Source organism: Catharus ustulatus, chromosome 6 (genome assembly GCF_009819885.2).
Source record: "Catharus ustulatus isolate bCatUst1 chromosome 6, bCatUst1.pri.v2, whole genome shotgun sequence".
NCBI lineage: Eukaryota > Metazoa > Chordata > Aves > Passeriformes > Turdidae > Catharus > Catharus ustulatus.
In genome coordinates, this window is record NC_046226.1 from 52,259,085 (window position 1) to 52,285,134 (window position 26,050).

The following is a 26,050-nucleotide window of genomic DNA, read 5'->3' on the forward strand; positions in this document are numbered from 1 at the left end:
CCTTTCTAGGATGAAGAGTCACAATCAATCTACTCTTGTCTTGTAGTGAAAATGTTTCCTACCTTCAACCACCTTTGTCATCATTCTCCAATTTTCCCTTTGAAAGCACAGTTAAGTTTTCTCTTCTACCACACACAAAAATCACTTTTAACAAGTGGTGAATGAACTTCAGGTAACTTAAAAAAAATGCATTATTGTGGTTACATTTAAAACACTTCACTGTCTACAGATCCAAGAGGATTTTTTCCCCTCTTGTGCTTACAGTAGAACACCACAAATCCCACCACAAGATTCTCTGGTGAAACTCACAGTTATCCTCCCAATGTCCTTGCTCTGCTCTCTGTCTTTCCCTCATTTCCTGAAGTGCCGTTCAAATAACTCTGGTGGAAAAATGGCTCTGGTGATACATGACAGATAATTCCCACTCTGGTGAGGACAAGGGCAATTTTAGTACTGCAAGAATCTTAATGCCTGCAAAGCATGTAGCTGTGTGGATGCTTACATGGAGGTGCCTTCTTTCCACTGAGGATTTTTATTATTAAAATTTAAATCCATGATCTACAGGGATCTGAATCCCAGCCAAAGTAATTAGAAAGACTTCTAGAGTCTTTACTGACCTTTGCTTCTGACCTGTAAGGAATCACAAAATGTTGAACCAGCTGATACCACCATATGCTTGAATCACAGCTTGCATCTTAGAATCACAGAGGTTGGAAAAAACCTTTAAGATCATCAACTGAGCAATCTTGAAACAATCAACCCCACCAAAACTAAGACTGACAAGAAAATAAGTCTAAAAATATATCTTAGCAACCAGGAGACTGCTGCACCTCTGTTATACCAGGATCAACACTAATTGGAACTCTGCTACCACCGATTATAAAGTACATTTGCAGGTTTCCAAATGCCCAGTCAAACCCCACTCTAAACAGAGACAGTGACTGTTCAGTTTAAGTGAACATGTTTACAATAAATGTTGCAAACTTTAAACTTTTATGATGCCAGCACTTACAACACTGATTTACAGTCTGATTCAAATGAAGAATGCTCATGGTTGACTCAAATAACATCCTCTTGCAGAGTTTCTCAGAGACAGGTGGAGATTACATAAGGCAAAACAATGGATGGAGAAATGGTGCATGACCACCATTCATCTCACTTGTGCAAATGCAGCTTAAAGATTTTCCTTCGTTTCGGGCTCTTACTTGTACTTACAAAATCTTTTCCTGACAAATTCTAATTGAAACAGACAAAGATGATAAGGAAAGACAGTTTATTTGACAGTTACTATCCAATAACTTGGTATCCCACAGTACTTTCTGAGCTATTCAGAATGGAAAAGATTTCGAAACAAAAGACTTATCAAAAGTTTGCCAAAGTCTAAACCCAAGTTCCCAGCACCAATCTACTGGTGGAAGAACAATAAACAACTTGAGAATTTCAGAGCTCATTAGGGAACTGTTTTTTATCTATGTATGACTATCTCTCTATAAATTCCTTAAGCCACCCTGGCCCCTCATTATTTCATCTTTGTACTATTTTGTACTAGGAGATGGCAAACACAAACTGAGAAGTATAAAAAGATATGGAGCTCAATTCTGCTGAGCCCTACCATAGCATAATATACATAATAAAAACCACCAGAATGGATGTTGGTTGTCTGCATGTTTCTTTAACTGCATATTTAAAATGTTTCCTTTTTCCCCTAACTGTGAATTATAAAGGTAATCTACTTTGCAAATTATTTCGATGCTACAGAAAGGACAAATAAGCAAAGCAACAGAGATGAACCCTGTACTTTACATTCAGCCATTTTCCGCCTGCTGCCTGGCCTCCAACAGGAGAGAGTCTGACCATGGTCTATGAAGGCGGATACAGCAGAGGAAATGGGACACAAACCAACACAAAGCACAAACTGGAGATTGGCAGGGCAGGAAAGCTGACATGCAATCACATGGCTGAGGAATTCTGCCCAAAATTTCTGAGCTTTATACAGCACCTTCCACACAGGTCCTTCCTTGCAATCACTCCCATCATAACCAGCCCATGAGCAGCAATCAGTCAACAAGAAACAACCTTACCTCATACCTTGGCTCCTCCACTCCCTACAAAACACTTTCCTCAGCCCAGCAAAGCTCTCATTGTGTCAGAATAGAGGTTGCTTGCCCTTTAACAGATATCTTGTTCCAAACACAGACCAACTCTACCCAAAATCTACAAATCCTGCAGTTCTCCACTTACCTATCCAGAGTGTCCTGAGGCACTTTACTCCCTCCAGCTCTGCTGTTGACACTGCTGTTCTTGTTGGCAGTCATGGTCATTTCTGCTTTCTAGAAATGTGGATATCTGTGAGAAGAAAACTTAATTAAGCTTCAACAAGCCCAAATTACAATTAACTCCTTGAACAACTATGCCGTGTAAAGGCAGAACTCCAAATTGCTTTTCATCAGTGTAGTTATGATTCTGAAAAACAAAACCTTACCTCTCTACTGCTGCTATTGCACATCCACAGTCAAGTTTATCAGAGCCCAGTGCTATAAATGGAAATAACTTATGGGAAGTAGGTGTGTGCTTCAGGTGCTGGCCTGTCTGATGAACAGAGCTTGATACCAAATTCACAAAATATTACAGGTTTGGTGTGGTTCTTCCATCCATCAGAGTATGTGGAGATCCCAACAACAGCACAGTGTGATACTTGCAAACACCATAGCTGTGGCTGGAAGTGTGACCACACCACAGCTATCCCAAGGAATAAAGAAAACTTTCTCACCTTTAAAGCGCAGTTCTGTTATGGAAATATTTTCTAATAAGGGCATTTATTCAATGATGGATTTTTTAATATAATTTTCTTATCTACTTGTGATATAAAAATATCACAAGCAGTTTTCTCTATTGACCTGAGGATTCTTTAAGTAAAGTTGTCTTAGGACACTTTTAAAACCTCAGGTAATATAAAGAATCTTTATCAATTCCTAGCTGGTTTTATTAGCAACTTGGTAATCCCAAAAGCAGTGAACTTCATTTCCGTGTACAAAGTTAGGTACCCAAAAAATGGGTCTCACTTCTGTGACATTGCTGTACACTGGCAAAGAAACAGCCTAGTAACATGATTTATTTTGCCTTCATTCTGCTGTCTTAATAGCAATGTCATGCTGTGACTGGAAGAAGAACATTATGATATGGATAATATTGTACCCCTGCATTGACTGTATCCCATGTTTCTCCAGTATAAAGCACAGCTCTTAGTGGTCATTTCCTTCTGTCATTGTAATCCCTTGAGAATATTTTGCAAAATGAGGGAGGAATGTATTTTCATGTCAAAAGATTCTTAAAGTGCCAGCAGAGTCCCTTGAGAAGGAAAACAAACAGTATTTACTCCACCTGATGCTACAGGCATCATTTGTGAAGGATTCTGTGGCTCTGCTGGCACCAGTCTGGGTGGTTTCCGAGATGCTGCTTAGGTTATAAACTAAAATATCTACCATGGTTTACAGCACTGCCACCCAAGGTCTGACCAGAACTACCAATTTCTACGACCATTAACAGCACAGCTAATGCAAAAATAAGGAGTGTTACAAAACTTCTTGTTTACTCAAACCCACAGGAAGTCCAGACTGCTTGAGAAGCCACTGTAATGTGATGCTGCATAGCAAGCTGGGGACTGGCAACACACAAAAATCCATGTACTAACAGACCTATCACAATCAAAGGACATTTTCTAAAGCCAAGCAGTTCTGCCACGAACAAAGTCCGAAAATCTGCAGATTGCAGCTCCAGAGGCAGAGTCAATCATGCTGAGCACAGACTCCAGATCTACTTGTCCTTCTCTGCTGTTTTGTATCAATTTTCCCAGATTAAGTAGAGGTTCTTTTCCCCTGGTTGGTAACATTTTTTCTGCACTGAATCTCCCTAAATTCCTCCTGTGTCTCATTGTTTTTGTTAGCGTTACATTATCAAGATTACAGGACTGTTACAGAACTGCCTGTTCCGACTGGAAAAGGGATTGCTCAGGACAAAAAAGGAAGCCTGCTAATGCTGGCCAAGCTTTCTAGGACTGTACATTCCACAGGGAGTAAGCATTTTTTTTAATGTTTTCCACTCACCAGTTCAATACTTTTACTGTGTTAAATCTAAATCACTTACTAGCACTTAATGTGAGAAAAATAAGAGAGATAAAGATAGCATGAGGAGAACAATAAGCATTAGCATACATGTGTAACATTAATTTTCCAAGATTTGCTTTTCTGTTCAAGACAAAAATAAGCTGAAGAGATCCTCAAAACTATGGGATCTGATACATTAAAAAAATATAGCCTACTTTTATGCTGCTGTTTTTGAAAGCCCATTTTTCACATACCCAAAATCAGATGGGGGGTGGGAGAAGAAAAGTATGTCAAAGCTTAATAAAAATCATCGTCATCAACATTTTAAAGGAGTGATTGTTTAAATCTTACATTTCAAAGCCACCTTAAATGTCAAGTAGAACAAAGTGGTTTGTTTTCAGCTAAAGATAAATTGAGTTCCTAAAGACAATTTCTCAAGATATGTCAGATTTATTGATATAAGCATGTTCCTTCCCATGCAATTGAGACTATGATAGATGTGGAGATAGCCACTGACTTTTCTATTCAATTTTTCTTTAATGCTTATTTTGGAATATTTTACTGCAGGTGATGCTGGTACCATCCCAGCATATGCAGAAAAAATGCAAACATGAACATGGCAGAAAAGTATTCAGCCATTTACAGAGGTGCCTGGAAGCAAGGACTTATATCACCCCAAAAAACCCACCCACCCATCCACCAATCCACATCACTCCAAAACTGAAGGGAAAAAATTAAACTGAGACAAAGAAACAAGAAAAGAAAACCTAAACTAAATGTTATGGTTATGTAGAAAGTTATTTTAGAGCCTTCAAAGGAGTCTAACATCCTCCAGTTTATTGAATCTTTGTAAAGTCACAATCACATCCCTTGGGCTTGGGTGAGAGCATTCCTCATTACAGTATTTGCAAATTATTCTTCACGAAGCAATGGAAACCAAAATCTCTCAAGTATTGTGACATACTATTAAAAACAAATCCAAAAATAGTCAGTCACACAGATTCTGCATTGCCTCATAAACCATCTAAGAAACCTGGTCTAAAAATGCAGAATTCTGTTTTATTTGTAAATGTAGAGAATTTATCTGAAACCCTTATTTAGCTATAATTTGTGCTGTGCTCTAGACATAGTTTCACTAATTTGATTAGCACAGCTCTCAAACTGGCAATTTGATGAGCCCAAATGGTAGAATCATTATTATCATCATCATTGCCTAAAACCTCCACAAACCATTTATCAGGATCAAAAAGTAAAGATGACAGAGAAATTATGTGATGGCGACATGGGATCTGCTGCTCGTGCCAGGCAGGTTCAGCATTCTGACTAGAAAGGGCTCCTGCAAAGCTGATGTTTCCTAAAAGCTCTTCATCACTGCAGGAAGCTCCAATGACAGACTATTCCTCATGGGCCATCTTCCCCCCTATTAATGGTATACTTGCACTTTTAAAATGAAACTCTGGCTTGGAGATTTTTAATGGGGCACTGAAAGCCATCACTTTGGGCTAATGAAAAGCACAGCATCACTGAATGCCTAATTCCATTAACAAGTGTTAGCAGGGGAGGGGTAAATACTCTGCTCATCCCCTCTGCAGTTTAAAATTATTCTTAATTTCCTAGAGTATCCCAAGACTTTGGAAGCACCCACTCTCAGTCCCACTACTGAAAAAGTGGAAGTTGTTTTTCACTAAAAGCTGTGAATGGGAATGGGTTGAGGAGTGAGGCTTGAAGTAAACACCTGAAAAGTCAAGGCAACCCAGAATGCTTTAATCACTTCGTAGCCTCTTAAAGTCTCAAGAAAACCTCCTGCTTTCTGATACACAGTGCCCATCAGTTAGCACATTCCAAGAACTGATTCCTTCCTCTTCTTCTGTGGAAGGTGAATACCACTGAACTCAGAAGAAGAATTTCCATGTGGTGTCTGATGACTTGAGAAGGGGGACTTTCAGTGTAGGTTCCCAAGCCCTCTCCTGGCATTATCACTAACATGGCTTGAAATTTATTTGAGATCTTGAGTTCTGAAATTTCTTCATGCAGATTATTTTTCCCCTGAAATTCCACTGATCTGGGATCTGGAAAATATGGCAAAATATTACTCCTTTGGTCTGCCACACAGGGCAGAGACCTGGAGGCTTAACAGGAAGTCATAACAGGAAAGAACTACAGTCTGCTAAAACAAACTCATTTTTTTGAAAACTTACTGTAAATACAAACTTTCATCACTGTATTTATAATAATTGATGTGTCTACTTACTTTTCTCTTAACAATAGCTGCAACAGAATGGCTTTAGCCATTAAGTAGTTTAACATGTTATTTTGCTTTTAGAGTGCTTTAAGGGAGCATGCCCGCATGTCAAGAGGTGCAGTACAGCTGAACTCTTGTTTAGGAGTTGCAGCCTGCTTTGTGGAATTTGCCTACTCCCTTCCAGTAAAACAGATAATGATGTCCTTCCAGAACATCAGTTCTGATGAACTGGAAAGTCCAATAAAATGTTTAAAGATTCCTGCCTTGAGAGGGCGCCTGTGGGGACTCCTGAGAACATTGTGACCAGAACTACATCAGGAATACCTGTTCTCTGGATGAGGATTAACTCCACAGTCTCATCCAAAATTACCTTCCCTACAATCCCATAGCCTCTTTCCAACCAAGTCAGTGACCAGTCTCTCTGATAAGCTTCAAAAAGCTTAGCTTTTGAAAGTTGCTCAGCTAGGTGGCAACTTTACTTGTAGCACAAACTTCCTACTATAACCAGCAGGAGTGGCGGACTTGTTGTCATTGACCCTTGCAATGCCAAAACCACCCTCTCAGCAGTTCAGTCCCCACTGAACTGAACTGGTACTACTGGGAAACTGATTTGCAGCACTTAGTGGAGGAAAAAGAAGTCACCTCCCCCAGGCAGGTGAAAAGCAGACACTCTGCCTAAAGCAAAGACAGCTCTCTACTCACCCTTCACCCTCCATTCCTGTTTTTCTGCCACCTAAAATGCTTTTCCCTTTTCTGATGTTCTTGTTCTTTCCTATTTTGTGCCTTTATTCTGTCTTCCTCGCCCTCCTTTAACTTCTTATTACTCCATTTATCCTCTCTCAAGCCATACTTCCCCCCCACCCCCCAAACTGAAAATGGGCAATACCTGGTGGAGAGAACAGACCTCACTTGGAATACACAGCAGTCCAAACCCAATGCCTGAACTAGGTAAGAGCCCAGTGCTAAGCTCCTCTATTACCCTTGGCAGTCCTAGGGCAATCCTTTGGAAGTCTTAGCTTCCAAATGGAAGGAAAACAACATGGAAATCAAGGAAAAAGACATTTAGAGAAGGAGGCATGAACAGAAAATATGTCTATTATTGAATCAGAAATTATTATTTCCCTGTGTAGGCTAAAGAAAATATTTGGGTTTTTAAAAATACATTGACTATTTCAAGCTTAAATTTCAGGATTTGAGATACCAGGGTAGAAAGCGTCTACTTAGAAATTATGCCCAACATATATCACAGTTCTTTGGTATTATTCTTCCCTTGTTCTTTCCCTTCATCTCAGGATTTTTGCTTAAAAACAACCATTTGAGTCTCAGGAGCTCACCTGTTCTTGTTGCTTACTCCTCAGTGAGGTCATATCAGCAACATCAACACCATTTGCACAATAATGAATTGCTTCTCGTGACACAAAAACAAAATTATAAATTTGCTAAGGAGAGTTGCTTAGCTTTGAGGAACAAAGATTCTTTTTCATTTATATCTCTTGTGTCACAAAGGATATGATGAAAAAATAGAGTGTCCTTTAGTATTTCCCACAGGGTGTGACCAGTCCCTAAAACCACCCTAATGCAATTCACAGAGTGAAAGAACAAAGATTAAAGTCTTAGCAAGTCTTAGAAGGAGCTTCCCAGTTGAGCTGACACCCATGACTGAACCCTCCTCACACCCAGGCTGACTGACAAATCTGCCAGATAGCTGAGAAGCAGGCTGGCTTTGCAACTGCTGTAGGTTTTGATTTTTTTAGAGCATCATCTGAGACAAAACACAGGTTACAGCCATCCTGCAGAGCAAGCTGTTGTGCCCAGAGCTGACAGCACACCTCCCTGCCTGCCCGTCAGGGACACGTGGCTCTGCTAGAGTAAGAATTGTAAAATTATTAGCAGTTGCAGCCTTGCAAAGTGTTTTAATGATACATGAGGGGAGGATGGGCAATCATCTTTGGATGCCTCAGTAAGGTCAAGAGCTGATATGTGGTGATACCATGAATCTCCTTCTGGTTAGATCACTGTGTGTTAGTGACTGCTCTGAGCCAGTATCTCCCAGAAGCAGGTCCTGTCCGTGAGACCCAAGCTGCCAGTGCTAATGCTTCCAGTGAAGAAACTATTAATTTGCATGGACTGTCTCAGTATTGTGATGTAAAAGCACCCTGGGAGGATGAGGTATGGGCTGGAGACCTCATGGATGTAAGTAGAAAACACTGGCCAAAGCTGTCTTGGCTTGCACAAAGATATGAGAACAACGTTGGGTCTGTCTCTTTAGCTCTTGGCAGTTACCCAGGGAATCTGTAGAAAGGCACACAAAAGGTTTTAATTCCCCTAGAGAAGATCTTAATTCCCTGTATCCAAAGTACATCCAGAAGTGAACCTGGACACAGGCATTAGCAGCAACAAATGGGATGGCAAGTAAGTCTATTGTTTGTATTAGGGATTTGTGCAGAAACCTTTCAGGAAGGTATCTGTTTACATTTAGAAATTATGTTCTTGCACTTAAAGCAACATCTGCAGGATGCAGTTCTGAGTTGTGTTGGAGCTCTGACATGGATTTCAGTTGCAGTCTTAAGAAATCTGCTTAGAGGTAAGATCTGCAAATTCAGTGCCAGAGATTAAACCCCACCACCCACTTTCTGGCATCGGGCTGAATGGTCCATTTTCTCAAAGGTACTCCAACTTTTCGTACTACCTTAGGAATCTATCCAAATCTCCCTGCTGTACTAGAGATAGACACTTAAAACTAGCCTGACTTGAGGCAATGAGCAGCTCTCTCATGCACAATGGTTTTCTGATTCAGATTCTCTTCATGTCTATGAACACCTTGCCTAGCACCTCCCCCTCCTTCAAACTCTACCTGTCCCAAGGCAAAAGAAACAAACCCAAGTCCCCCGTGCTCTCAGGATGATAACTCCAATGAGGTGTGAGCAGCCTGACTGAAAGGGCGCAGTCCATGCCCTGCCTAAGTCCCCACCTTCGACAACTAAGTAAAGAATTATCACTGAGAAAGATGGACCCAGCAAAATGAGTTAATCCCAACCTGCCTCCTTGCTGCTGAAACAGAGGATGTATGCAAAAGAAGAAGCAGAGAGGAGGGGTGAGGTCCAGGCAAACATTAGAAGAGTTCAAGTCGGGTAGAACAAAGGTGAGGTGAAGGATAGCTAACATAATACGAGAAAAACACAAATGGGAAACAACAAAGTGAAGACATTTTTTAGAAACAGGAAAGGACAATAAGAAACCCCAAGTGGGAAGAGAAATACGGCCCCCTTCTTCCCGTCCACACTGGGAACACACTCTGTGTCCCCCAGAGAAAACAGCCCACCTTTCCTCATGCTCCGGGATGTTTTCCTTCCATAGATAAAATCTTCCTTGTGGAATAAACTTTGAATTTTTCTAAAGATACTTCAAGAAAAGTGGAGATGCAATACTGTGGTAACCTGACATGATGAGACTTCACTCAAAAGACACAGAAATTCCTGCAGTCCTGCAAGCAGGTGCAAGTCCATGAAAGTGAGAAGTGCCCAGGGTCTGCACAGCAGGTCATTCAATACACAAACCCAAACTCAAATCTAAATTCAAGGTTTAAGAGTCCCTGATTCATGGTTAGAACCCTCACTTCCCATGCACATACAGCCCTGCAGTGACTGCAAGAGACTTGCAGTTCTTGGATTCCTGCAGTTTCTTTACAGAATTGGTTCTAAGGGAGATTGGAGGAAAAAGAGCAAAGGAGAAATGACTGAGAAAATACTGGCAGAATGACAATATAGCAGAATAACAATAACAAACTAAGCACAGCAAACTACTTCTTATTCCCTTTGTTAACAAAAATTATAGTAGCTATAGCAACAAAAAGGGGGACAGGAAGGAAAAAAGTCCAAGACTTTTCAATATCCCCAAAGAACACAGTTTTCTAATATGGAAAAATCAAGATTTATGGCAGTAGCAACTCCTACAAGGCAGGGCAGTAGTAGTGCACAATGGTTTCAATTAAAGGCACCAATCATTAACCAGTACAGCTGGGCTTAGCAGTTGACAGGCAAATTGTTTCTTCCAGGGAGCCAGATTCCTTCAGGAACTGAAGTAGCTTCCCTTGCTGTATGACATGCCCTGCAGCCCCATTTCTGGTGGATTTACCTCGTATTGTCTGTCCAGCCCTGTGACAGAGTGGCTCATGTCACTGCCCAACAGAGATATCTCTGCACTCAAGCTTTTGTGCCTATATCCCTTTGGAAGCCATCACAACCTGATATCCCTATGGATGCTGCCTGCAGCACAGCCCTGCACACCCAGTAAGCATCTCAGGGAGAAAAGCATTTCAGTTCCCTGCTGCCTGTGTGCATTTTCCTTCTCAAATACACACGCTTGTGAGCTAAAGAGAGGAGGAATGTCTGGCACTTCTGCGGTGACCATCTGGCAGAAGCACTGCTCCATTTTCTGGCAGCTGGACCAGAGTCTTAGAACAATTATTTCAGTTCCTGATTCAAGTGCTGGAGACAGAAGATCAAGTTACATTTCTCCCCAGTTATCAACACTAATTCAGTTTTCACTAAGTCAGCCTTGCTGGAATTTCACTCTTCCACACTAAAATTAAGAAAAAAAAAAGTGTGAATCTACCCTGAAAAGCCAGTAGAAGAAACATAAGGAATTTCAAGAGTTGCCCTCCACAAATGTAAAAAGCCAGTAAGATCCAACACAGAAGGAACTGCTTCTTCCTAGAAAGGATATTTTTATAAGACAAAATGCTGAAGAACTGGATGTATTGAAAATTGAATGATATCATGGTCCTCAGTGATATCCCCTGGCTTTATAACAACCATGTAAATAAGTTTCCTTCCCTTACTATCACAAACTGATCAAGAGTTGAAGAAAATACCTTCCCATCTATTGCTCAGTCACAGGTACACACAGCCTTTTCCCAAGCAAAGAGTTCAGCTCCCACAGCACTGACCTTTGTCATCTGCATGAAAGGAAAGCTCCAACAAGCTACCACAAGCAAAAGTGTTATAAATCACCTTTCATCAGGCCTCCAACCACTAGCCAGAGAAACAACTGGAAACACTTAAACCTGTTTTAACACTCCTTGAAGAAGGAGGCAGGGAAACACCTCCCCATCTACCCACTGGAGCTGATTGCAGACACCGAACCACTCTGGACAGTGGCTTCTGCCAGTGGAGTTTCTGTTCAGGATTTCTGCAGCAGCAGCCTTTCCCAGCACAGCTAGAAAACCAAGCAGCAGCCACAGAAACTCTAGCTCTGTTCCCATGTGAGCTGCATCCAGAGTGGCAGGAGGGAGCCACAGGGGGTTAGATGGAAGCAAACAGAAACAAATCCACAAACAAACTGTGAATCATATCACATATCTTTTAAACCTTCACATGCTGGGAGATAGTATTTGATGATTTGAAAGAACTTCTCTTCTTTCCTTTTATGAAAATGATTTACATGCAGCTGTGTACATGACATGTTGGAGACATCTCAAGAGACCAGCCGCTGTTCCAAAGAACTCACACTTCTATGATAGGAATTTCATAAATGAAGGCACTAACTATCTTCCCAGATGCAGGCTTGAATAGACCCACTGTGCTGAGAGTTCTGCTGAGGGAACAATCTTTCTTCACAGGCCAAAGAGCACGAGTAAACCTGACACAGTGGAGCATTACAGCCTGAACTGCTTTGTTCTCAGGTTGGGGAGAGAAACCCACAGGGGCTGTCAGACAAGTGCTGCCCCCATTACATGGGCCAGTGCAGAATGCTCCCAAGCTTCCCAAATTCCATTTCTCTGCTTGCAATCCAAGTCTGAACATCTGTAATGCCAGAGAGGGCACAGGAGAGCACAGCCTTAGAAATGTGTCAGGTAGAAAATGTAATCCCAAGCCCTAACAGTCATCTGGATGTGTCCAGGAATAACAAGTAGCCAGTGCGTGCAGAAACAGGGTCCCAGTTCTTGTTTCCAGGTTAGCTGCAGTGCCATAATGTGCTACCACTTATGTTTAACAATATTGAAACATGTAACGTTAACTTGAAATATTTGTGTGAAATTATTAATTTTATCCAGACAGCATTTGGAATGTTGTTCCAGCACCAGCATTTCTAGTCAAAGTTTTAGCACTGGCATTCCTACTTTACTCAAAGTTTTGAGCTGAGCTAAAGTATAATTTAATAGCAATTTGATTTTGCAATGATCTCATTGAAAAGGCATATGCAGCGTTGCCCTTGCAACACAGAAAGAGCCACAAGATAAGCCTAAGGAACACAGATTAACACTCTGATCAGATAAAATTTCAGCCCCTTCTCCCTTGCAGGGAATGTTTTGGCCTTTTGCCAAGCAGAAAGCATTCCACACACAGTAGGGTAAATTTGGTATAGCACCCATATGGAAACATCTTCTTCACAACAGGGCCAGGGTGTAAAATTTATTATCTGAACATATGTGCTCTCTTACTTCATACATGAGTGAGCCTACAGCAGAGTTTGACTCAAACTTTCCCCATCTCGTTGGAGTCCATATTTGAGCAAACTTTAGAATGGCATTGGCACTGAAGTTGGCATTCATCTTTCTCTTTTTCTTTGCTGTGGTTTTAAGCTGAATGCGGCAGAAGTCCGATTTGGATCTCTTCCCTACAGAAAAATATTTTTATTGTTTCTTTTAAAGTGGGGTTACTATAGACAATAACTCTGCATCAACCAGGCCTTCAGATTTGGACCTGTCTACTCACAACAAAAATGTCAAAGCAGATTTTGCTATGATCAACTATGGAACAGCCTGAAATTGTGTCAGAGGAAGTTTAGGCTGGATATCAGGGAAATGTTCTTCACCCAAGAGGTCGCTGGGCACTGCAACAGCTCCCCTGGGCAGTGGTCATAGCACCAAGCCTAACAGAGTTCAAGAAGCATTTGGACAATGCCCTCAGGCACATGGTGTGACTTTTGTGGTGTCCTGTGCAGGACCAAGAGTTGGACTCCACAATCTGCATGGGTCCCTTTCAAATCAGCATATAACATATAACAATTAGCAAAAGGGGGAAACTGCAATTATGTTCTGCTTTCATAGAGTTTGTGCTTATGCAAGTGTCTAGTTTGACACTCATTTGCTACTGTTCATAGAGGGTGATACCAGAATAGAAATTATAACTCAGACTTCTCTCATTTCCTACTCCTTTCACTGCTCCTCCTTCAGTTCAGTTGTATGTGCACTCATCTTCCCAATACCAGTAAACACAGAATTTAAAATGTGCATCTACAAATAGACAAATTGTTACAGGTAGAGGTACAGCATGCACAATCTGATAAACTTCACAAATAAAACTTCTTTTCCAGTAAGTAAATTGGGCAGAGTAAAGTACACAAACAGAGCATAAACAACACTTTAGTGTGAAAAATTCCATCATCACAGAACAAACAAGTCTTTGAAGGTTAAAAAAATCTATTACACAGAAACTCTTTGGTGTCAGTTTTCTGTGAATGTATTTTTCCCTGTGTTTGATTAACGAACAAATCAAAACATTCAAGACATACTAAGCAGTTTTGTCTGGTATGAGGTCTGCATTGCCAAATTCCACACGGTTTCCAGCTGGTACCACAAACTTGGCAATAGTTCATTCAAAACTCAGTCCTCCAAAAGGTAGATCAATACCTATGAACATGATTGTAATATAGAGGCAGATAAAATTGTACCTGTGACTAGAGCACAGTGGACAAAAGCTGAATGACAGCAGATTTCACCCTGCTGAGGTGAGAGAAATGCCTTTTGCAACTCCAAAAGGTAAAGATTTATGAGATTATGATGCTACTTCAAATACCTTGTGTGACTAGCTACACATCTGAGGATTTAGATGTTCTAACTGATAATTTGGGTTGAAATTTGTCGCTGTTATAAATGCACCAGGATTCAGAGGTCCCTACAGAGTATGAATTCCTGAAGCTCCCTGATGGAATAACTGCCTCTCTCTTCTAGTGTGTGCCTATTACTTAATATCTGAACTCCGACCTCATTTTCCCCAGATAAATATTCTCCTATTTAACATAAAGAATGCACAGTAGGACATCCATATGCAACAGGTTTACTTTATACTGTTTTAGATGCAAAAGCCATGTTAAGAAGCTTTTTTTCTGATCCTAGGGAATCCAAAGGTGTGAAAAAGATGACATTCACTTTGGCTGATTCCCCACAGTACCTGTATTCTATGTAAGGCTCTAAAGAAAATGTATGTGAGGAAATGGTTTGAAGTTTGAGGGGTTTATTTCAAGCTGCAGTTTAATTTTATGGCAGTTTCAAGGTATTATCTCTGTTCTTTCAGACAACTGCATTTTCTTAACCCTTTGACCAGTCTTTTCATCAAAAAGCCAATAAGGTTGGACTTTCTGTGTGTGGTAAATTCACCACATGCTGTAGCAAAACATCAAGCAACTGCTCCATCCCATTCTCAAAGAAGCGAGTTTTGGCTCTTCCAGTTTTGTTAGGAAAGCTGGAACCACAACACAAAATGAGAGCTCTTTGGAAATGCAACCACACCCCACTCTTATTCTGCTCTGTCCCCATGTCCCCACCCATAGATACACAACAGAGGAATACCAGTTGTTGAAGCTTTGCAGATGGTAAATCCAATATTGTGCCATTTTGGACTTTCTCCTCAAAGGATCATTCCACATGGCTTCTTTTATAGGGTCAGGATTTCTTTTCTTGGGAAGATGGATATTTGGGCATGGAAAATATCTGTGGGCACGAACAATGGGGAAATAGCATTTATAAACTGAAATAAAGCCTTTCCAATTTGTGGAAACAGCTGGAGGGAAGAAAGAATCTTATGAATAACATAGCTGGAACTCAACAGGCTGTTGACAGTGAGTCCTTTCAGATGCCACTATGGCTACACTCTTACATGAGAGTACAACATTTAAATCTGTAACTAAAGATGAGTCAATGCACAGTGATGTACCCAGCATTTTGTTTCACTACACTGAGATCAATCCATCCTTCCCCTATATATAATTTGTGGGGAAGGAAGAGTACTTTCTTCTGCATCTTGTGTATTTCATGGTGCTGTACAAGTGCTAGAATAAGCATTTCTTTTCAGCGCTGCTTTAAGCAGACAATTCATTCAACACAAAAGTATTAAGCTCAGCAGTCAGCCCAGGGGATGGCTGAACAGGAACCTTTGAGGGAGCATCTGCTGAGCTTCATGTTTCTCAGAAGGTTTTTCACTCCTGCCACACACAATGAGGCTTTCAGGTTGTTAAATGAATCTTGTTTCTTACAAGGAAAGAGGGAGAGTTTCTCTGTGTGTCATTTAACAGAGCATGTTTTCAATACAGCACATTTTCAGGGTAATTCCACAATGAATGCCCAATGAAAATAGACAAAAAAAATGGAGCCAAAATTTCACATGAGGAAACGCCACCATAACAATCTCATTAAAAGTATTACAGAAATCAATCAAAACACTGTCAGCAAGGTACTTTTCCCATGTTAAGGAGAAGCAAATATTTTAATAAATAATTTTCTCTTTCTATTGGAAGAAGCAAAAGCTACTTGCCAGCTAAACATTTTCCTTCAAAGCTACCTTGTTTCAGCCAAGCCCCATTAATCATCATGCTGTTAGACAAGATTGCTTTGATGTCCACAGATCATACAGAGGATTTAAGACAGCAAACTGTCTGAAAAAATCAGTGATAAGGTCAAGGTAAACCAAGGTAAAAAGTGTCTACTCTGTTCTAATTTAGTCAAGAGTTTTACTTGTTTCACATAAAGTTTATCTGCTTTTGATTGTTATTTTATCTAGCACTACATAGTGCAAAAGTTCTGTTATTACTGTTGCCTGACTTACCCTGTCACCTGGTAACTCAACCATCTAAGGAGAAGAAGACTAAATTAGAAGTACTCTTCTCTATAAGCAACTGGGAAGGGGAAAACAAGTGTTGACTTTGATTGTAAGGGTCCAACAATCCTGTTCAGATTAGCCACGCAATTTGTGTCTCACTGAGTACTCTCTGAGAACCTGAGCAAACCATGGAGTTTCAGGGCTTTTTAGGGGTTGTGTGAGGGTAGAAATTAAAGTTCTCTTTGGGCACTATAAACAACAAAGAAAACCCACACTTCCTCTATCAAATAGCAAATGGATCCCCCAAGAACTAGTTTCAGCAGAAACTATTATTAAAATTTCTTTTGGAAAATTTTCAAGTTATGGTTTATGGATAGAAAAGCATTTTTAAAAGACGCATTAATGCTTCCATCAGGAAACAAAAAATAGAAACATGCAGACAAATAACTATTTAAACTAATGTTTTGGCAACAACCAAAAAAAAATTAATACATCACTTAACAAATGGATTTGACCCAGATTCCTACCCTCTGTTTTAAGAGAACATTCTTGAGAAGAGTTCACAGGCTGTTGGTAACACTAATTTATCTCAATTGCGTTACAGCTTTCAAAGCGTCAGTAAAAGACTTGCAACATCCGTTCCTACTTTGTTGCCTACACATATTCTTACCAATAACGGCTACGAAAAGAAGCTGAACTAAAACTGAAAACAAGAAAAATTTTAAATCATAATCAGCAGTTGAAGGAAAGAGTGTTTCTTCTACATACTAAATAAGGCACTTGAAGGATAGCAACCTTGGCTTGCTCTCCCCTTCATATAGTCCCTTGTTCTTGTGACAAGAGTGGTTTAAATTTGTGCTTGCTTGCCTTCAGCCCACCCAGGCTGTCTTCATCTTCAGATGATGACACTGTCGTGCCATTTCCTTTATTTCAGTCTAAAATATCACCAACTCAGCTGTGTAGAAGAAGCAAATCTAACTTCATATTCTTTTTAATGAATAATTTTATGGACATAGTGGATGTGTAAAAATATGGAGTGGATGAAAGTCTCAAGATACTTATGTGGCAGTTCATTAATAATTGTGTACAACATGATATTGTTCTCTCAACAGTAGTCTCATCTTAACACCCTTATCAAGTCACTCTTCAGTTGCTCTACTGATTCTAAATTTCTCTCTGTGGTTCTGCTACCAAGCAAAAGTCCAAAAAGAACAAACATTTCACTTCTGAGTCCGCAACAGAGCAGTTTTCAGATTGCTCAGCACAATCTGTCTTTTACTTTTAAACCAAGACTCCAAATGTCCTTTCCCTCTGAGTTGGTTTATCATAATCAGAATTATTGACCTGAATTTTCCTCTTCTGGAAAACATACTATATTTGCAATTTCCAAGCATGCTATAAAAGTCACAGAATCACACAAGAAAGGGAAAGGGGAAAGGACCCCTGAAAACTATCCAGGCCAAAACCCCTGCTGCTGCAGGTTCACCTAGAGCAAGTTCCACAGGATCTTGTCCAGGCTGGGGTTTGAATGTCTCCAGAGATTTTTTTTTTTTGCTAGAACAGTTGTTTTCAGATGTTCTTCATATTTAGGTATTTAAAAATTCAGCCCATCTGATGTTACAAACTAGCTGCTGTAGCACTATCACAATTTTCTACTTGAAATAAGAAGCCTTGTTATAGTCCCCCTTTCAAGTCTTTCCAATTATTTAAAAAATAAGAGTAACTGGTCATTTGTAAGACTGAGTGAGCATCCTATTTGAATAAAGGTCTTTCACCTCCTTATTAATTAATAAAATCAAGACTAAAACTCTGTCTTGTCAGTTAAGATGAAGAAATTTCTAGATATCAATAAACATTTCTCAGACAAAGTTATAGGAGCTCAGCATCTTTAAATATCCCAGGGAGAAGAAACACATTTTCAAAAAATTCAGTTTCCAGTTAACATATGTAAAATCACACCTTGAGCTTTTTTCCCCTAAGTTTTTCTTTTTGCATCCCATTTTTGTTTCTGTCAACATTGTAACGTTAGCCATCTGAGAGATTTTAAACTAAACAGTTCTAAGCAGTGGGTGAAACCACAGTATGTTAACTGACAGGAGGTTTTGGCTCTGTCTTCATCTTTAAGCATCTATTACTCAGCTGCTGTTTCTCTTCAGCAGGGGCTGGAACATTCATAGACTTCAGTCCAAGACTCCTAGTTTCCTGATACGTGCTGCTTAAGAATATCTTTTCTTGATTTGGTGGTTTCTTTAATAACCACATCATTATTGTATTCCAGCACACATGGCTGTGCTGTCACCTGACAGAGTTATCCCCATCTGACAGGTTTCAGAGCTGGGACAGAGATGATGAACATTAAATGAGACATGGATAGTCAGAAATTAGGGTAAAGTAGAAGAAATACAAATATGATATCTCTCAAGCATTAGCCAGTTCTCCTTCAGCCAAATATTAAACTACTTTCAAAAAACTAAAATATTTTTCCTATGGCATATAGTCCACAGCCAACTCCAGCACAAGAGATTTTATCCTTGAACAATCTGAAGAGTGGAAGAATGAAAGCTTATAAAATATATATCCTTGTCTATGTTGGAAACAGCACAATTCCAAACCAGAGACTAATGCTGAAATACAATCCAGGGGCAGTGCTTCCATTCATAAACTGTTCCATTTGAGCACAGGGTCTGGAATGAATTTTATCCTCACGTTCAACCAGAGAGCCACAATTTATTATAGAGCTGCACTTTTCAGTTTCAGAATCATATCCCTAACATTTTTTTCTGTCAAGTCCAATGGAGATTAGCAGACTTTTCAACCAGGATCATCCATAAAGAGAAAACACAGCAGAATCCAACTGCCCAGAAAAACATGAAGAAGCAAGTCCAGTTATGTACCACATGGCTAAAAGGAAAGAAAACCTACTGTGTACACACAGCTCAACAGTCTGAGCTGGAAAGGCATCAGAAAGGTCCTTCCCTTAGTAACAGCATAAGTGGGATCTCAAATTTTTAGCTCAGTAACAGCATGAGTGGGGTCTCAGACTTTGACTCCATCTTTAAGTTACCACTAGGCTGTCTGTGCAGCAGGCCAGCTCTATTACTCCTGTGTAAGATCACAGTAATGCTCCCTGACAACTTCAAACCCCAAAATAAATAACCAGTGCTTCCCAGTCATTGCATATTCTGCAGCTAAGTTGTGCCCCAAAGGTACATGCTTATTTGCACCAGTTAAACTTCGAGTTGTTTCAGGAACCTCCTTAGGGTTCTCTAGGTAATCTTTACTCTCTGATGTTCAAATTTAAAGGAATTTAGGATTCAGCAATGCTGGTACGACAAATTTCAATCTGTATGGTCACTGCATTTTGCACCAGTTGTCTACAGTTTTCCAGTGTCTTAAAATATTTCTCTGGCCAAAAAAGACTGCTCCAAAAATTGCAACAGAGCTGAAAACATTTTTATTGATACTTCTCCACATACAGGAAGATGAAAGAAGCATCTGCTGCCAGTATACAACAAGGTAAAAGCAAATTAAATAATTACCAAAAAAAAAATTCCCATCAACTTCTGGTCTAGAACAATTTTCTCTTCTGGAAAAAGGGAAGGAAAATTGATGACATGGTCCTTCAGCCCAAGGATGTGATCCAACAATCCAGTCTGTGATTTAACATGTCACTTCTAAATTCTAATTTTTCTTACAGATATTCTTGCACCAGAAATCTCTAGCTTGATCATTATATACTCATACCACACCACAAATCAGATTTCCATAGTATATGGAGAAGTAGAAACCAGACTTCAGTTAACATAAACCTTTAAATGAAGATAAAGGAAATTATGACAGCCATCAGGCATAGAATTCTTATATAGTAAGATTTATTAATCTGTTAACTATCAACCAAACTTTCACATGCCAGTAAAAAGCTTTCTATTTGATAAGTCAAAGCCACTACCACATCTCCTTTGCATTGCATTCACATATCTTATCTACCTGGTCATCTAATAAAACAGTCTGGATCCCTTCAAGCTTTCCATCTCTCTTTGACTAACACTGAGCAGTCATTTGACAGCATGGATGACAATTTCAAATGAGCCCTGCTTTGACTAGAGCTGCTGTAGAATCTTTCTCTGGGTAGCTCTGTTTGTGACTAAGAAACACAGCAACTAATAGCTCCATGACATGCTTCACCATTTATTTTGGAAGGCAATATGCCAAGAGAACTGTGGTGCATTTTCATTCATCCCTTGGCCACTGCTTCTTCCCAAGTTTCTCTCCAAAGACAGCCAAAACCAAGTTCTATGAATCACTGCTTGAATGAGATCTAATTATTCAATTAGTTTTAATGCCTTTCTTTTCCTTATTTCTTGACAGCCTTACACACCTCTTGCCCTTCAGGGCATTTGTCCACATGTCTTTCCCACAATTGGAAATGCAGGCAATTTCTTTCCCACTCAGAACAGCTTTCAGATGAAGAAAAGAACAGAATACAATATCCCACACATCCCCTTTGGAGGTAATCCTTTTACCTAGAGAGAGAGGAATTAAAAAAAAAACAATCTGTATAATCACCTACTCACAGACACACTTTGCTGAGACCTGATCTGCTGCTTTGTGTAAACCACAGATTTATTGCCAGTTAACTCCCTCACAAAGATATTTGTCACGTTTACTTTCACCTGAATACATAAGGTTATTAATAAACCCTCAGCTATGACACTGCAGATATATGAACCGCTTAGCCAGTGTAGGTGGGAGAAACTTAACACTTAGCTGTGAAACATGAACTGCTTCAAAAAGTGTATTGATTGGAAGGTTTTGATGATGGGGGAAAAGGAAGAAAGAGAAAAATATCTCTTAATTCTCCAACTTTCTCCTTATGAGTCCCACTATTTTTCATTTTGCCTGCTACTATATTAAAAAAAAAAAAAAAAAAAAGCCCAGCCTGTTTCAGAGCAGTGCTGTCTGTTTGCTCCCTGTATAACTACACACAAAAGAGACATTGAATGGTGTAACACAGATTTACATCAAATTCCTAACTATCTGTTCATCTTAATCACTAAGACAGTCAGCCCAGGTTACAGTGCTCTTCCAATTCCCAAGGAAGATGACTCAGTTGCTTTTACAGGAATACTGTCTGGGGTTCAGACTCATTTTTCTGGGGGAAGATTTTCAAGGTAGAATGAAAAATGCAAGCTAGGATGCAGCCAGCTGAGAAACAAAGCACTTCTTCACAATTCTAAGCTGGTTTTCCACTTCCCCACCTGTACTGCCAACAGGAATGTGCTGGCTGTAGACAAACAACAGAAATACAAACTTCCCATTGAGATACAGGATGGAGAGATTTTCTAAGTACTGCATTTTTAACCACAGATTTGTGACAGGACTGGGAGAAAGCATAGGCAAATTGATATGCATTGACTCATTCACCTTTCCTTTTAACCAAAAGATAATTAATGCTGCTTGAGAACCAAAGTGTGTGTAGCTCTTGAAGAGCTACAGCTAGAAAAAGGCAATATTCTACTCAGTTTAACAGCGGTGCTTATCAGGTCTGAACTTTATTAATCCAGTTATTATTGCACCCACTACCTCAGAAACAGAGTAAGGCTTAGCATAGTAAGCACTATACACACAAAACTCAAAATGTTGGTCACACCTAAGTAGTTTCTCCTCAAACACTGCAGCAATTTGAGTTTGCTGTGGTGTCATCCACACAGCTTCTTACACCACACCAGCAAAGGTGCAATGGAAGAGGTACTTTGCTGGGACTGGCTGTTACCAGGAGACAAAGAAAACTTTGCAGGAAACTGTGAGTCACCTAATGCTTCATTTTGCTGTAGTTTTGCAAAAGAATCTACAGCATGATTGGTAATGCTGCACACCTCTTCTGACAGCAGAGCCTACAGATATGTCACGCCTTACAAAATAGTTGTCAAGTCCTTTTGATTGACTGCCCTCAAATGTTGCCTTCTCTACTTTCAACACCAAGAACACAACAGAATTTCAATCTTGCATAGAAATATTTAATTCATCAAGCAACATTTTCTCATTCTTAAGAAGCCTTTTTCCTCTTTCTGAAAATAGAGATTTGCTTTTGTTAAAAATACAAAACAAAGGTATTCCCTCACAAAGCACCCAATTGTGCTGAGGTACATCCCATCCTTTGTGGACAAACTCATTTACATTCCTTGTCTTTCACTTACCCACTGACTGGGCTTGGTGTGCCACAAAGTTTATAGAGTTATCAAGTGGTATGGACTAGAAGGAACCTTTAAAGCTCATTTACTTCCAACTCCCCTGCCATGGATAGGGACCACCTCTATTAAACCAAGTTCCTCAAATTCCCATCCAGCCTGGCCTGGAACACTTCCAGGAATGGGACATCCATGATTTCTCTGGGCAACATGTTACTCTGTCTCACCACTCTCTCAGAAATTACAATTTGCTACTAGTATGTGACAAAATTTTGTCTGAGACACATCCTGATTCCTTTTGCTTCAGGGCCCTGAGTGTAGCATCAGGATTCAACTCATGACCTTCTGATAGAGAGACCCTGGGTCTACCACTTCAGTTTAAAAAAAACTCCAATACCTGCCAATATCAGCAAAGCTGCATCCTGTTTGCAATTCCCCTCAGAGATAGACTGAATGCTTCTAAGAAGATCTGATTCTATGCAGGAAAGGGCAATCATGTTCTACTTCAAAAAGCCTTCCTCCTTTTTATTAGTTATGTCATATTATCTTATTTATGCAACTATTATTTCCCTTCTTTTATCTTCCCTGCATAGGAGGGGCAAATACTGGTATTACAGATCCTTCTAGGAATCAAGATTGATAGGCACATGATAGAAAGAGAGCTATAATTTTATCCTTTTGTTTTTCTCCATGTTTTACGCATGAGTTTGATTTGGCATACAACATGTTAATAGATAACCTACAGATAACAAGCAGTGGCAGACTGCTGCATGTAACATTCACTGAGGAATTCCAAAGGGAGATATTAGTTGAATATAAATGACATGCTCCTGCTCTTTTTTTTTAACTAACTGCAAGAGAACAAGTCTGACTGCTCACCCCACAGGTTCAACCCTAGCCAACATAGCTATCTGAATTTCTGTAAGTGTTCTTCAAAAATGTCAGTTTGATTCAAGGGTGCCCAAGCCTCCCTGTAGCACCTCCACTGGTGCTTCGATCTCCAGAAGTTTAATCTGACCTTTAGAGTTTACTTGGTCCCCAAAACAACAAATAGCACTTCTTAACAAATGGAAAATATTTTAAGTCAGCACTGGTTCAGCCCCACACAGGAGGGACTGCAAATTGCAGAGAAACATAGCCAGTCATGGCTGGTTGCTTCATACACAAAGAGCAATCGGTCAGCAACAAAGAGCAGGAAGAATAATTTTCTCTCCTTATCCATGTGCTTTCCTGGCTAGGGCCCACAGGGGATTTGCTGATAAAACACAGCTTTGTCACATTTGTCAGACCTGAGGCTGTCATGGAAACATAACTGATGGGACAACCTTTAATAAGTCACTGTCGCAAGAGCAATCTGTCCAAGGCAAGAGTTGCTGCTCCTATTCAGCAGTGAAACAGCTCAGCAGGTCCCAGCATCACCCCACAGCCACAAGTGTCCTGAGCTGTTTTGTTTTGTGAACACCATGTGTCCATGACAGTGAAAAAATATTTTACAGGGTTCCCCATCTACAATGATGGGTCAGTTTGCTTTAAAAAAAGATCATAAGCAAATCTTGCAATGATAAGTGTTGAAATGATAACCTGATCCAGAAGCCTGCATTTTGACTTTGCTCCTCTTCTGCCCACCTTGCAGAAAAGCCACCTCTCATCCAGAAGAATAACTACGTTTTAACAAGATTCTCTCAACTTCTTAACAATATCAGCTGGATTTTTTTTTCTTGCCCTGTTCCTCCAGGTATTTCCTAGCATTTCCCTTTTTCCACCCACTCAGGAGCATTTGACTGTTCCCTTGCTGCAAGCAACAGGTTTCTCCTTTTCTCATGACAAATCATTTTTTAATAGTAAACACTTTAATGCTTCCAGAAGCCAGCATATCACTTGGCACCAGTACAGGTAGTAAAAAACTCACCCTTCTCAGGAAGCACTGGCAGTTCACTTTGGAGTCTGTCCTGTCACTGCATCCCTGAGGGACTCGTGTGATGCCAGAACTGAGAAGACAGTCAGCCCACATGCACTGCTGCTGTAGGCAAGATCTCAGCAGAAATGCAGCTGCCAAAACATTACACACCTGGTACACTTCAGCAAGAGGCTGGTACCCAGGAGAATTCACCTAATGCAGCCTGGCTGTACATGGAAATATTGAGGTGAAGAAAGAGGAATTTGTTCAGGGTATCTCACTGTATGACCAGAGCAGCCACTGCCTGACTCCTGAAACCTCTGGATAGATGGCCACTCCTCAATCAGCCTGCCCTACCTAGAGCAAGAACTTCAGAGATTTTCCAGAAAAATCATTAAAACCTTTAGCATAACTCCACTGCCTTCCTCTACGTGAGGATATCACCATACTTTTCCAGCAGGTAGCACACCCATTGTCAGTCACAAGCACAGAAACTGCCCTGGGAACTGCTGATATGGTGCTGCAGGCTGATGACCTTGGACTGCTTTTTAAATGCCCTGCTCTTCCAGATAGTTATATATCCCAGGAGGCATCCTTTGCTATTGCAGTACATGGCACTGAGTCAGGTTTACGTTTGTTTACTGAGTCATGCCTACATTTGTTTTCTGCTCTCCATAAATGTCAGCCAACAGTAAATAAATCAGAGCAGAGACCTCAGCTCTTGATGTATTTCAGCAGAAATGGATAATGTGTTCATAGGAGAGTAGAGAATGTGAAATTTGACAGCACATTCTCCTGTGCACTGAGATTGGAGCAGAAAAGAGTATAACCTGCTGATGGGGTTCTCTGCACAACCAGCTTGGACAGCAGCCCCCTCACAACACAAGGAGCTCCAAATGTGTGCACGAAGTCAGCGTTTCTAAATGCAGTGGTTCAACCTCTGCCTTCATCCAACCTTTACACGAAACAAATATCATTACTAGGGCACGATTTTGCCTTCTTGCCCCAAGTCTCTCTTCACTCTGACCTTTTGTGACTTCTGCCACACTAGAGTCTCACAGAGGGAGGTCAGGGAAACAGGCCCATGAAAAACAAGCAACATTTCAATGTCATAGCAGAGGCTTGGTGCTGTAGGAGGCAGAAGGCCTAAATGGATGGTTTCCAGGGCCAGGACTGGCTCTCCTTCTCCACTGAAGCCTCATATCAGGGCAGGAGTATTATAATCATGCCTCAGCTGCCTAGGCTGTGAGCAGAGTCTTGCTTACAAGTGGTACACAAGGGCAGTGCTTTCCACAGGAAATGAAAGGGGTGACCAGACACCACTGAAAAACCAATGTCTGCTCTTAGATCTTCACACCCTTCCAAAAGTCCATCTGCTGCCCTGAGCCTGAGTGCAGCAGGGTCAGTACAACAGTGAAATGCAGTCTGAGGCACAGCAGAGCAGCTCTAATCCAGAGCATCAGCTGATTACACAGAGCACATCCATTGTCCAAAAGTAGTTTTATTTTCACTCTTCCCTCTGAAACCAACACAAGAATAAGTCACTTGAAATTATTTTTAGGTGGGTTTTTAAAGACTGACTTGCCCCTGCCCTGTGACAACATGCCAGGAAACCCCTGGGAACGGTCCCAGAAAACTGAGAGGGAATGAATGCAAAACAGGCTGAGTTGTTCAGCCTCTCACTTCCCCCAGCATGGGCTTGAACATGTTGACAGCAGGGTGGTATGAAGATGGTTTTGTCCCCTACAAATCTTTTGGATAAACAAGATTGTGCTCTACATCAGAAATCTTTGTAACTTCAG

The 26,050-nt window shown here is 40.4% G+C and overlaps 1 protein-coding gene across 5 annotated transcripts in view; it reads right to left on the reverse strand.

Moving 5' to 3' along the window:
• Positions 1 to 26,050, reverse strand: part of DENND2B (DENN domain containing 2B) — a 150,453-nt gene that overhangs the window by 83,071 nt on the left and 41,332 nt on the right. For all 5 annotated transcript variants that reach the window (XM_033062222.2, XM_033062220.2, XM_033062221.2 and 2 more), the window contains one exon: positions 2,242 to 2,346. In XM_033062222.2, the coding sequence (XP_032918113.1) occupies positions 2,242 to 2,321 (80 nt within the window). In that variant the 5' untranslated portion in view covers positions 2,322 to 2,346. The remainder of the gene's footprint in view (positions 1 to 2,241; positions 2,347 to 26,050) is intronic.